At 38.5% G+C, this 14,093-nt stretch overlaps 2 protein-coding genes across 2 annotated transcripts in view; both read right to left on the bottom strand.

The window, feature by feature from the left end:
- The window catches only part of LOC111395273 (2-methylene-furan-3-one reductase-like), an 11,411-nt gene extending 10,600 nt beyond the window's left edge, over positions 1-811 (bottom strand). The window contains exon 1 of the mRNA XM_023021258.1: positions 776-811. Coding sequence (XP_022877026.1) covers positions 776-811 — 36 coding nt within the window. The remainder of the gene's footprint in view (positions 1-775) is intronic.
- Positions 812-10,149: 9,338 nt separating this feature from the next.
- Positions 10,150-13,146, bottom strand: LOC111396177 (peroxidase 44-like). The gene is made up of 2 exons (XM_023022516.1): positions 11,293-13,146; positions 10,150-11,083 (listed from the first exon to the last, which is right to left on the bottom strand). Exons 1-2 carry the CDS (start codon positions 11,743-11,745, stop codon positions 10,304-10,306), a joined length of 1,233 nt encoding a protein of 410 aa, XP_022878284.1. The 5' UTR covers positions 11,746-13,146; the 3' UTR covers positions 10,150-10,303.
- Positions 13,147-14,093: the final 947 nt, after the last annotated feature.

Raw genomic sequence — 14,093 nt, 5'->3', positions numbered from 1 at the left:
TAATTTAATTTTGAAAAGAAATTGTGTTTTAACATGAGAAAACATCATTTTCCCATGTATGAACAAATGGTTATGACTCTAATAATATTTGTTGCATATTTATACAACATGAACAAAATCAACCTAAAAAACGTTGACTAGAAAAGGAATAAAATAAATTCAAAATTTGAATCTTATATAATGACAACTTTGTTATATTTATAAGAGGAATTTGACGTTCTACAACTTCAGCATAGGATATGTTATGAATAGATAAAAATATGTTTGACTCGATAAATTGCAAGTGAACCAAAATCGTAAATTATATATGGGTAAATTACGGTATAGAATGAAACTTTCATATCTCACATTTTTTTCCTATCCTTTGGAAATTATGCCGTATTCATATACTTTTCCATTAATAAACTGATTTAACTGATATATTCAAAAAGTTGATTTGAGTTCAAATTTTTATATTTAAGCGATTTGCAGTCGTATTGCTTCAATTTCTGCTCATATTTAAAACCAACTTCAGAGAATAGGCTAGTTCTACTGTAAGGCTTCAAGAGCCCACGACCATATTGGGCCTAGCCTACTATAGTAGATTTTCCTTGTAATGGGCTTTCAGAGCCTTAATATATTTTCTAAGGAAAATTACATAGAAATCTGAGTTTAAAAACTAGTTCTCATAAATAAGAGGGGTTAAGTTTAGTTTCATAATTCAGGTGGTAATTAGAAATTATTATATAAATATACTCCTAATAATTCAACCTACCCACCCCAAGCTCCCACACACCACACCCAATCTCTCTTTCTCTAGTGTTCCCCTCATTCTATCTCTAGAATTGGACCGTCACCTCAAATTCTTCAAAGCCTTAGCATCGTCGCTATGAACAAAGCAACGACGATGGCCGCCGCTGCTTTGTGCTTAACGACGATCTTTTCCTCATCGTCACTGTGTCGTGTGCGGCTATAGTTGGCGGTGGCTATAGGTTTGGGAATATTTGTAGTGATAGAGATGGCATCGAAGTTGTCGGTGTTGCTGTAATGAAAAGGGGATGAATTGACACGGGATCTACAGTGCCGCTATGTCGTGTGCGATGACTGCCTGTTTGGGAATATTTATGGTAGAGGTGAAGAAGAAGATGTGGTGGTGGTGATTTGCGGAGATGATGATGGTATGGTAGTGGTGGCGACAGTGGATGTAGTGGACATTGCTATGTTGCCTTATTCACTTTCCCCGTACGCAGGCCACCAAACCACAAGCAATCAAGCATGAGATCTTTTCAAGCTATGGTAATGGTGTGGTGGGGGTGGTTTTTAAGGCGGTGATTTTGTTGGATATGGTGATGAGTGATTTTTATTGTTGGCAATAGCAGTGGATATGGCTGTTGGGACGATTTTTGTTGAATCTGGAGATGGTGGTCTTTGTCATGGTGTTGGCATCGGTTGCAATGTTGTTAGGTTGTATTGGTGGTGGTGTGGTATAGTGTGGTATGGTGTCAATAGTTCCGTTGCTGGTAATACAAGTAGTTCTGGTGAGGCAGATACGTTTCGTTGCCAATGTTGGGAATGGTAGTGAGCGATCAAATCTATCTCATTATGACCAAATTTATGTTAACTGTGACCGTATGTGGAACAATACCTCCGTGTCTACTTTGTGGCATAGGGCATTCCTGTTACTCCGATGAACTGGTGTTACCTAAAAAATGCAAGTGAGGCTTTCTCTTCTGTTTTACCTCCAGCGTGAGAATCAATATATGGTATTAGGAACAACAAAGAAGGAATTCGGATAGCCAAAGTTTTTCTGAGAGATACCTGTTTTGCCTTTGGTGTATTTATAGGTGCCTGAAACCAGGTAAATGTTGGGTGGTTATGATGCCACGTGTCCCACGTAGCCATTTTCACTACCTTTACTTTTTGAGAGGGGTCTTCTACTTCCCGCCTATTGGTTGTACTCATGATAGCCGTTACGAGAATCTCATCAATTAATCAATGATTTTATGGCTAAGTGTTAGATTAGCCACATAGGTAATTTGATGCTGGCCGACGGTCTGGCATAAAGGTAGAACGCTCCTAGCAGTCGACAGTCTAACGTAGAGGTAGAGTGCTTATAGGGGGTCGACCGTCTAGTGTAGAGGTAGAGCGCTCATGGGGTCGACGAACTAGTGTAGACGTGTGACGCCTTACTCTGCTCGTCATCGTAGGCGGTTATCCATGTTATCCAATATCACTAGCCTCGTATCCCTTGTAGATGTTTTTCAGCAAGAGGTAGCATCTTCGTATTCTCGAATTTTTTTAACATCTTTTGAAAATAATTAGTTCTATATAAGTGAGTCAAGCAATTCAAGTCGAGTTGGGTAGCCACAATACTATACACATGGCACACAGCAAATGGGTTTAGTTTTGGGAGGGGAAATTTCTCCCCATTTTTTTTAAATCTTTGGCCTATATAAAGAGATGGAGCCCTTTCTCTAGTTTCCTTTCCTCCAATCCTCTAGCTATTCTCCCAACCAAGGTAACTATCCTCCTTCCTTCCATTATTCCAAGCTTTAGTTTTGAATTTGTTTTTCTTCTCCCCTTTGTTTCATGTATAAAACTATCATCACTTCTTCTTTCGATAAAAGCAAAAATAATGGGATGAGTGTGACATTTGACCCGTCGTCGGAGGGACCTGTCGGTCAACGACCAACTGGCTGATCGAGGACTGAGCGACGACTCCTCTGGTAAGCTTGATTTATCCCCTCATGATTCCGATAGTCCGACTCATTTATATGAGACTCTAGCATTCCAATCAATTCCTCCCAAAAGGCATATTAGTTCCAACAAGTCCTTGGATTGAAATATAGAAATTGGATGGGACCAAAGGGGGGAGATGGTCATCCTTGAGATTCCTAAATGTTATAGCCTCTACAACTCCCCACTCAAATTGGAAAAATGCCTTAGTAGATTTGAATGGGTTGACAATTACGTCTATAGAGCCCTCGGGCCCAAAGAAAGACTCCCCTGGTCCCACGAGGTAGCTGTGTATAAGGACATTATGGATGGTGGTTTTTGGTTCCCCATCCACCCCTTTGTTATCTCGATTTTCAATGAATTTCACCTTATTCATAGTTAGATAAACCCCAACACATGGAGGAAGGCACTATACTTCTTGTATATTTGCCTTAACAAAAAGTTCTACTTTCTATAAATCTCTTTAGGTACATCTTTGAAATGCACGAATTAGTTCAATATAATGCATTTGTCTTTTTCACTACTAGGGTTCCCTTGTGCTTTCCCAATTTTAGAAATTCAAACAGCAGGTGGAAATCCCAATTCTTTTTTTTTTTTTTTTTTGCCCTTGGTGGTCAATTTCCTTTCAATACCAATTGGCGGCACCTTAAATTCACCTTTTCAATAGTCAAGTAGAGGTCATCCCTCTTCTAACAGCTTAAATTCAACAAATGATTGGTACACCACCTCTTACACCTAACTTAGGATCGATCTTGATTATGAGGAACATGTTAAAAGTAAGGATTAGTTGACCTATTGGTAGGGTCTTCTTACTAGTTTCCATTTATTCATTTGCGTATATTTTACTTGCCATTCCTCGGGATTGATGAGATTGATTGTGTGTTTGTAGATATGGACTTTGATCTTGATGATGTATTAAAGATCTTATCTGCGCCAGGTAGCGACCAGGATCTCATGTTGGTTGATGGTAAACTCTTAAGCACTCCCATTTTCTTCCTTTTTTATTTCGTATTTTATGCATCTTTGTTAGTTGTTCTTTGAGCTTGATGGGTCTCTCCTTATGTGTGTAGGCATGAAATTTGATCTGGATGAGACTACGGACTCTATGCCATAGCATGGATATAAGAGCGATGCGGATCTATCCTCCGTCCCCTTGAAGAAAAAGAAAACAGTTTATCGTGAGGGGAGGTCTCACACAGTAAAGGAGACCCCAGCTTTCGGAAGAGCCTACTAAAGTTGCTTTCCCACTCGGGTTGAAAGAAGGTATTTCCAGCCGTACAAGGTGTGAGCGCGAGAGCTTGCTTCCTAACTTCAGATTTTTCCCCACCTAAGGCTATCATGAGATGGGAATACTTCAATCTCTAGTGACACCTGCTCGGGTTAGAGTGATTGTGGGATGCAGTACTGATGATATTGAGAAAGCTTTGGCGATCTACACCCAGAGGGTACACTTTTAATTCCACATCTTCTTTTATGTTGAACCTTCTTTTTTCGAGCATGGTTAACACTTGTCTTCTACTTTGTCTCCTTACCTCTAGGTGGTGGCCTTTCAGATCGGGCTTATTGAGTCGAGCCACCGTCATGCCTCAGAATTGAAAGCTCTTGTAGAAGATATGAAAAAAGAGGTTCACCATCACAAGAAGAAGATATCTTCTTTAAAGAAGTCTTTTTGAAGTTTAGGAGGTTTGAGCCCACGAGTAGGAGATAGAGATTGACAACCCGCAGTCTGTCTTGGCTCGTGCGCTAGATGAGGCTTCCATAGAGCGGTACAAGTTGTCATCTGATTATGCCAAGGCTTTGCATTCATACGAGGAGAAGGCGATGGTGGTGTTCATCAAATTAGCCAAAGAGTGGATATTAGCCAAGCATCCTTCTATTGACCTCTCCAATTTTGATAAGTTTCTTGCACAGTGTAAGAGTGAGGAGAGCGGGGGCATCCGTCCAGGTCTTTGGGCATTTGTCGCAAGACGGTAGCGGAGGAGCCTTCCCTTCGAGTTGAAGTACCATTTAGTAGTATGCCCTTTGGCAGTTTTCTCTTTTTTTGTTGCCTTTTATCATTATGTATCTCATTTTCTCCTACTTGTTCGGGATGTAGACAGGAGGTCATCATATATTTTGGATATGAATGCTTTTTTATTGACTGTTATCAATGTTAAATTTTCCATCTGTATGGGCTTTGCTCTTAAGTGTGTATGATTAGTTAGCTTTCTCTTGCACTGTTTTTCTTGTTTAATTGCATGGTAGCTTGTGGAAAAGGCTTTTGTTATGGGTGTCCTTGGCTTGGATCCAATGATTTCAAGGGCTTTAACCAATTTTTCAATTTCAAAGGCTTTGTCACTTGTGCTATGTCGATCGTCAGGTGCAGGGTCTAGCAATTAAGAGCCTTAGCCAATTTTTTGACTTTGAAGGCTTTTCGCCTAGCCACTTGGACTATGTCGACTGTCTGGCGTTAGGTCTGGCGATTAAGGGTCTTAGGCAATTTTTTTGGCTTTGAAGGATCTCCGCCTAGCCGTTTAGACTATGTCAACTGTTTGAGTGTTGGGTCTAGCAGTTAAGGCCCTTAGCCAATTTTTTGGCTTTGAAGGCTTTCTGTCCAGTCACCTGGACTATGTTGACCATCGGACATTGGGTTTAGCGGTTAAGGGTTATAGCCGATTTTTTGGCTTTGAAGGATCTTCACTTGCTGCCACTCCCCATGATCATGTTTATTACCCCAGCTTTGGGCCGGGGACGATCCTCTACTTTTTTTTTTTTTTTACCCCGATTGTCCTTCACATATATTCTTAAAAGCCCTCCATCTCAAAAGCGCTCAATCTCCTCCTTTAGCTGCAGGCACTCCTTAGTATTATGCTGTGATCCTTGTGAAAGTGATAGTATTTGCCTTGGTTTTTCTTGCTAAATGGCGTCGTCATTGGTTTCGGCCATTTGACCTCCTTCATGTTTCGTATGTCCATCAAAAGCTTTGCGTGCGGGGCATTTAAAGGGGTGAATGCCTTACCTTGCTCTCACCTTTCCCTGACCGGTCGATCCTGGATGGCGCCCTTGCTTATGCGCTCATTCATTGGCTTATTTTTGTCAATAAATCTTGGTTCATCACCTGCCTTTCTCTTGTGACTTTCTATCTCCATCCTTATCTGAGATTTTTTTCAACCTTCTTTGCTTCCTCAACATCAACACATTTGCCTCCCTTCTTCAATAGGTCATGCATCGACTCTGGGGGTTTTTAAAAATTGACATCTTAAAGGCTCAGTTCCGTGTTCCGTTTATCAGCACAGTTACCACTATCGACATATGGAGGTCTTCTATTCTAAGTTTCGCTCAGCTAAACCTGGCCAGGTATTCTTGTAAATATTAGTCTTTTTCCTAGATGACCTGCGTCAAACTAATGGTTGTTTTCCTCTTCCTCTTGCTACTGAGGAAGTAGGGCAAAAATCTCTTGGAGAGCTCATCAAACATTCTGACAGAACGGGAGGCTAATGTTGCCACCAGCCCTAGCTTCCCTCCTGAGGGTTCGAGTAAGGATCGGTACATCACTGTATCAAGTGCTATGTAAAATCTCATTAAATCATCGAAGGTCTAGAGGTGGTTAAGTAGATCCGTAATCCCGTAGTAAGCTTCTATCATAGGCTATTTGAAGCCCTTGGATAGAGGGATCATCATGATCTCATGTGCGAACGGATCTTCTTTTAAAACCATATGCTTGCGTTTATCCATCCTCCTGGACAATGCATGATGTATCTTCCGTGTCATGATTTCTTCCATCCTCCATTCCAGAACCACCATGAGCGATGAAGGCTGCAGGATTGTCACCCCCGAGCCCGCTGTCATCGACTGGATGATAGGTGGGGCTTCTATATGTGCCCCTTAGGGTGGTGATGCGGCCTCCGTCGAGTGTGGGAACGGGAGCATGGCACTCTGTGTCTGATTCTACAAAAGGGTCATCATCGCTGCCAATTAGGTTTCCAAATAGCTAAACTGGCTTTACGTTACATACTGTGGTGGTGGCGGTGGGTTGAGGCCCGTCGCGACTGACTTGGTCTCTACCGCAGTTGCCCTCAGGCGCATATCACTTTTTGTTCGCCTTCTCGACATAGCTTTTGTGTTCAGTGGAAGAGTTCTCACAAACGATGCTAATGAAGTAGTTGTGGAACAATACCTTCGTGTCCACATGGTGGCACAAGGCGTTCCCACTACTCCGATGAATTAGTGTTACCTGAAAAATGAGGACAGGGCTTTCTCCCCTCGTTTTACCTCTGACGTGAGAATCAGTATACGATGTTAGGAAAAACAAAGATGGAATTCGGATAGCCAAATTTTTTTTGAGAGATACCTATCCCGCATTGGGTGTATTTATTGGTGTCTGAAGCCAGGTGAACGCTGGATGGTTACGATGACACGTGTCCCACCCTTTTTCATTACCCCAATGTTTTGAGGGGGTCTTCAACTTCCCGTTGGTTGTACTCGTGATACCGTTACGTGAATCCCATCAATTCATCAATGATTTTAGGCGAAGTGTTGGACTGGTCGATGGTCTAGCGTAGACGTAGAGCGTTCATGGGGTTGACGATCTAGTATAGAAGTAGAGCGCTCATGGGATCGACGGTCTAGTGTAGAGGTAGAGCGCTCATAGGGGTCAATGGACTAATGTAGACGTGTGACGCCTCACTCTGCTCGTCATCGTAGGCGTTTATCCATGCTATCCAATATCAATTGTCTTCCTTGTCCCCCTAGTAAATGAAGTTAAAAAACAATAAGAATTCAGAGATCACAAGAAATATGAATCAAGAGCCATATATATAACTAACAAACAAAAAGGACAAGAAACACCAAAAAAGTAATAATCCCAACAATGTCTTCCTAATTCGGTGTTTTTCCTTGTAAAGATTAAATATATAAATAGACTGATAATAAGGGGAAAAAAAAAAAACAAATGGAGGGAAAAGGAGCGGGGGGCAGCAATTTTAAAAGCAAAAATCCTCTATAAAAATATTACGAAATCAATATCAGATTAGTTAATTGAAGTTTTTTTGCATATAAACTTAATTTTCTATCTTCAAAATGGTTAAATTAGGGATAATAAAACTGAAATAAACTTATTATTTCTCAAAAAAGAGCAAAAAAATGTGAACAAATTAAAGGAAACTATGAGTGCTCACTCCTACATTAGCTAGAGCAATGACCATTATCACTATAGCTTCCATCACTCCTGAAAGAGGATTTCACGTAAAACCCAAGAATTTTATAATCTTATTCTCCTGAAAATTTTCCTATTTTCTCCTAGAAAAAGAGAAACACTTAATCAGAACAATAAATAAAACCTAAAAAAATTGCACGAAAAACTTACAGAAGAAGAAATCCAAATAGATAACAGAAAAATGGAAAAAACTGAACCTCCTTTTCCACCAGCATGTTGTAACCACAGGTTTTGAACATTTTGAAAGCGTCCTCAAATGAGAGTCCCTTGCTTATATACATCAGATTTTCAAAACTTCATCAAAAACCTTCTTATAATACTGTTACTAGTTTCTACACGGAATGAATGCCTTATATAGATTGCAACTGTGAAGGCGGCAACTTCATAATCAATGTGGTGGAGACCCAACCGTGACAGTAATTTCATCTTCTTTGCTAGGTGTGAGGATGAGAAGAGGCAAGAATAATGTAATTAAATTTTATTAGGATATATATATATATATATATATATATATATATATATATATATATATATATTTTTTTTTTTTTCACTTTTCACTTCAAATATCTGGGATTAAAAATCAAAATCAAAATCAAAAATTTTTTCTCGCTACTTATTAGCCTACGAACATGCCAAATATATTTTTCTGGAAAAGATATATCTTGCCCATAATTTTTTTTTTGGTCGAGAAAAGAAAAATATTTTGTAGGCACAAGTCTAAAAGTTTGAAACAAATCATAGCCGTACAAGACATCTTTTTGTGGGAAAAAGTGAACTTTGCGTATAAATTTCAATTTGTCAATAGAAAATTTGTAGGAAAAGTATAAATTCCTTGTAGTGATAGCATCATCTACAAAAGATTATCTTTTTCCTCAATCTAGGTACATAGTTGATATATTTAAGTATGTTCTTCTTACAAATAATATGACGATTGATACACTTGTTGATCTTAATGATCAATGTTCTCTTTCTGATGGATCTCCATTGTTGAACCTTAATTTATATCATATTGTTGTTGGTAACTTGGTTATCTCACCATCAATCCATCCACATATTTCGCGTGCTATTTAAATAGTTACTTGGTTTGTTACCTTGCTTACGACTGTTTATTGTGCTACTGTTTTTTGTATTTTGGGGTATCTTCAAGATACCAAGTTTTAGAGTATTTTACTTTCGTCTACTTCATAATTAGAGTTGCAACATTTTTGGTGCTGATTAGGCTAGTAGTCCTATAAATCACCGATCTACTACTGACTTTTATATCTTTCATAGTGATTCCTTTATTTCTTAGAAGAGCAAGAAGCATGATATTGTTTTCTAGATCTCTCATAGAAGTGGCGTATCATGACATATCTTCTATTATTTGTAAGATCCTTTGGTTATGCTGGCGGCTTACAGATATGTGTGTATTTCTTCGTCGACTTACTCAATTGTATCGTGAGAATAAGACTATCTAGATTGTGTGCAATTCAATATTCCACAAGAGGACCAAATATATTGATATTGATTGTCATGTTACTCAATATCATCATTAGTGTAGCATTCTCTTGTTACCTTTTGCTACCTTCTCCATGGAGATTGCTAACTTGTTTACAAAGTCACTTGTTTGTAGACTAATAGAACTTAATTTAAATATGTCTATTTAAGATAATTTTGTTTAATAACTTGTTGAAAATGCCTTTCCAAAACAACACTTCATTTTTGAAAATTTTTGCTTATGTATGCATAGTCAACAAGGTGGGACGGAGTAAGGGCCCTTCTCACCTCCTACAAGTCGTCCGGCAGAAAAGACTTTCAAACCGTTATTGTAATAAATTAAAGTGTGTGGGGTTACAACATTTGTGACAATATCAAAGGAAAAAAATATAAAAAACCTTGTTCATCCTAATAATCAATGTTGTGTACCAATAGTGGCCATTATATTTAAGATTTGTAGTGTTTATTTTGGATATTAACTTTATTAACTTGAATATTATCTGTATTTTATTGAACTCGAAAAAAAAAAAAAAAAAAGCGGGGCAAGAAACAGGGCAAGGGCGAGGCGGGGTGCGGGGCAGCAGGGCCATCACGACCTGCCGTTAGGACACCACGGAAGTTGTAGCTAGTCATAATTATCATCCAAAATTTGGCATTTCAGTTATAAATAACGTAACTTCTAAAGAGTACTATAAGAGTTTTTATTAATATTTAAGTTTTCTAAAATAAGTCTTGATAAAAAAAAGATAACAGTAAAAATCACGTCTCACCAAATAAGTAACTCAAAAGTAAGTCAAACTTACTTTTAAGCAGAATCAATATTTTATTCAGGGTATGATTCAGAGTTTTCCTCTTACGAATTGTTCTCTTTGAATGAAACGTTCACAAATTATTGAACAAAAGAGGTAAACAAATAGATTACCCTAATCCAAAAATGCCGCGTGTGTTTTGATTGAAATCCCGACATTGTTTTCTGATTTCTCCCTGATCCCCTGTAAGAACCTCAATCTCTCCCAATTTAATGATGGTTTTGATGAATTTACCGAACCATCCCTCTTGATCATCAGCCAACGTTTTCATAATATTGGCAGTTTGAGGATCACGGGCCATATTTTGATCTGATTCAATCAAGGCTCTCTTATTCAACACTTGCTTGTAGAAATGTGAATCCATTTTGTATTCTGTGAGTGTATCGAATGGAAATATTTGTTCCGGGTCATTCCCGCAAGAGAACCCGACTGCCCCGTGATAGCCTGGTTCAATTTCTTTTCGCTTTTGTTGATCCCAAAATCTCTCGATAATGTTGGCACAATGTGCAATGCCAATAGAATGCGCTCCTGTCAGAACAACCATTTCTTCAACTGTTAGGCCTTTTCTATTGAACAGGGCCGTTATTTGCTGAGTAGTTTGATCAGGAAGTGGGACGTTGTTCTCGACGTTTTTGGCGAGGGAAGTTAGGCTGTCACGGCGACCTGCAGCCACATTATAGGATGGGAGGCCTGAGAATACTAGGGATTCGCGGTTTGCAAATGCTAGTATGTCTGCACAAGAAACGACGCTGGGGCATTCGTACTCTAGCTTCCTTTTAATTTCGTCGATTGCTTCGAAGCCTCGTATGAACATGCCATTGGCACCTGATGCCTTCTCGACTTCCTCGCCGCCAGGTGTTTTGTCCAAGAGGATCGAGGCATCACAACCCTGCATGCATGTTTCGTTGTATCCCATTCATGTGGGTATTTTAACAAACAAGATTTTAACTTCTTTTTCTTTTAGTACTATCAATGTTGTCTGGTCAACTCTAACAAACATGTCATAGAAGTAAAAAAATCTGATGACAAAAATGATTTCTTGTACTTTTCTCAAACATCGGTCAGTGAGCAATTACGGTATAGACATGAGCGACTTACCGTGACAAAACAATCATGGAAAAATAGGCGAAGGAGAGCAGCAGCCAGGCCAGAATCATTCTGGAAAGCCTTGTTCATAACGTCGTTCACGATCAGCTCAGCTTGAGGGCAAGTCTTCTCATAGAATCCTTCCCTCAATCTGCCCTTCGTGGTTCCCTTTACTCCAGTTTCCTCCTTTGTCCTGGATTCATACTTCAAGGGCTTCTCTTGTTCTCCAACATCATCTGATGGAAGAGAAGCCTCTTCGTTTTCACCCTTGCCCCTGAAAATTGGTGCTCCAAAGAAGGTTTTTACACCATCATTTTGAAAGGGAGAATTGGAATTTTCAACATGGAAGAATCCAGGGAATGCAGAGGCAAGCAGAGGGAGGATTGCTAAAAAAAAGAATATTATTGATAGATGAATACTTCCTCTGCTTGCCATGTTCTCGCAATAATTTTTTGTGCGAGACATTCATTTTTGCAAAGAGAGAGGGCTCTATGCAAAGATTGAATGGAAGGCTGGCAGGGATTTCAGGCTACTTTTTAGGCTTTCGAAAAAATGGCAGATACTAGAAAATGTCTAAATTTTGTCAATGGTTGAAAATCATAGAAATGTAACTGGCTTTTGAATTTGGTGGTTGTTGAACCCAATGTTCCTTCATGCATGTTATAATTTAAGCTAGTCAAATATACTTTTTATCCACACAATTTTGTAGGCTATTTACGAGAGGTTCGGCTTCTAATTCAACTCAAATTAATCCTTTTACTTGCTCTTCCAAATCCCCATCGGTCGTCGTCATGTAAAGTTCTTCTCTATCAGCACAACGTATTTCAGAAAGATTAGATTGCATCCTTTTATTCTGCTAATATAACAGAAATCAAGCAAATATATTATGTTAACTGACAAGACAACCTAGTACCAATCAACTATTCTTGAAAGAATGTTGGTGGCACTGTTGGATACTTTCACGATACAGTTTACAGACGAAAACATTCTGTAATACTTTCTATGACATTTCAAATCAGATATTCTGTAAGGCAAGTAAGGCAGGTTGCGGCTGAAGATACAAACTTGACTGCAGAGTAGTCCTAAATATACATCTTTTATGTGGTTGTGAGGAAAAAGACTCGCAAATTGTGGTAACTTATACAGTTCAGACACATGATACTGTATCGACTTTTGCAACTCTACTTTCTGCTCAAGTTGATGAGAAAGAGAAGTTGAACCTGTATTTGGGTCTGAATTCATCCTATATAGATAACAGATTGCTCTTATGCTTGCCAATGGAAAAGAATAGAATTTCTACGCCAAAGAAAGGTGACAAATATCTCAGTGAAAACCAAAATTGTCAAATTCCAGTAATACTGATTTAATTTCTATTGCAAAATCTCTATTATCCTGATATGTGAAGTAGCTAATCTATTCTATTTTACCCTTCCCATGGTTGATGTTGTAGCGACCTCATCTAAAAGCTTAAGTTATTAGAGAAACAATAAACACCCCCTTCATGTGCAAGTCCAACAGTTGCCTAAAAAATGCATAATCTTCATGAATGGAAGTCGGTTAGAACTACCACAACTTTTATTTGCTCCTAATACCACGATTAACCATTCCAATTTAAAAGCTTAAACTTTAATATGATAGTTTTTCAACTGAAGATGATAGTTTTTCAACCGGATCATGAAATCATAACAACTTACATTAAGAACCAAGAAATCCAAGTTTTTGAATCGAAAAGAGCGACGGTGTACACTGTTGAGGAGATTGATGAGGCTACAAGTAACTTTGATGAAACAAGAAAACGAGGGCAAGGTGGATGCGGAAGAGTATATTTTGGGGAACTGGGATATCAGGTATTCTATTTGTGCGTTTGATATTCAATTTTAATTTCTCTGAGTTAAATGTATCAACTATTTGAAATTTAAATTTGTAGCTGTTACTGTGACATCAAGAAGCTGCCATCAAGAAGATGAGATCTAACAAATTCAAAGGTTTTATGGCTGAAATCAAAAGTGTTGTCCAAGATACATCACATCAATGTGGAAAGTATTGTTTTCCAAGAACTGAATTTTACATTTTATTTTTGAAATGTGAAAGAGGCTCAATAATTTATCCGGTCGAGCCCACAATGTAGGTAGAGCTGATGGGTTACGATGACCGCTACTTGGTTTATGAGTATATTCCAAATGGTTATCTCAATGATCATCTCCATGATCCATTTATGAAAGCTAATTAAATGTATGGTGCTTATAGTTTTTAGTGCAGTAAGATCTGCTTAATTGCTTAACAGAAGTTAAAACTGAAGTTTGGAAGTACCAAGGAGAGTGAACAATTCACTCGGTCGAGCAATCAATATTATACTTACCGCGTCCTTATAATAAGATGGTATTTTATTTTTTTTCCTTTGAAACTATGAATCAGGAGAAAATTCTTACCAGATATCATGAATTAAGCCACCAGCCTGTCATGGGATGCAAGTAACACAGATTGCTCTTGATCCTGCAAGGGGTATCGAATATATCCATGACCACACGAAAGCTCAACACGTGCACCATGATACAAAAGCAAGTAACATCCTGATCGAAGGACCCAAGAGCTCGAGCAAAGGTACGTTCACGAAACTCAATCAACATTCGCGTAATTTCAAGGGTAATTATATTACCACTACAAAATTTATTAAGTGCACCACATTTTTTTATTTACTTAAATAACCTTAAATAAAATTACTTAATTAGAGTTTTAATATACTTTTTGATAAAATAAATTATTATTCCACCACAAACATAAACATAATCCTTTCTCTTCTACCTCATTCATAC

This window comes from Olea europaea, chromosome 6 (assembly GCF_002742605.1).
Source record: "Olea europaea var. sylvestris chromosome 6, O_europaea_v1, whole genome shotgun sequence".
Classification (NCBI taxonomy): Eukaryota; Viridiplantae; Streptophyta; class Magnoliopsida; order Lamiales; family Oleaceae; genus Olea; species Olea europaea.
The sequence above is the reverse complement of the archived record's forward strand: the minus strand, read 5'-3'. Positions and strand labels throughout refer to the sequence as shown.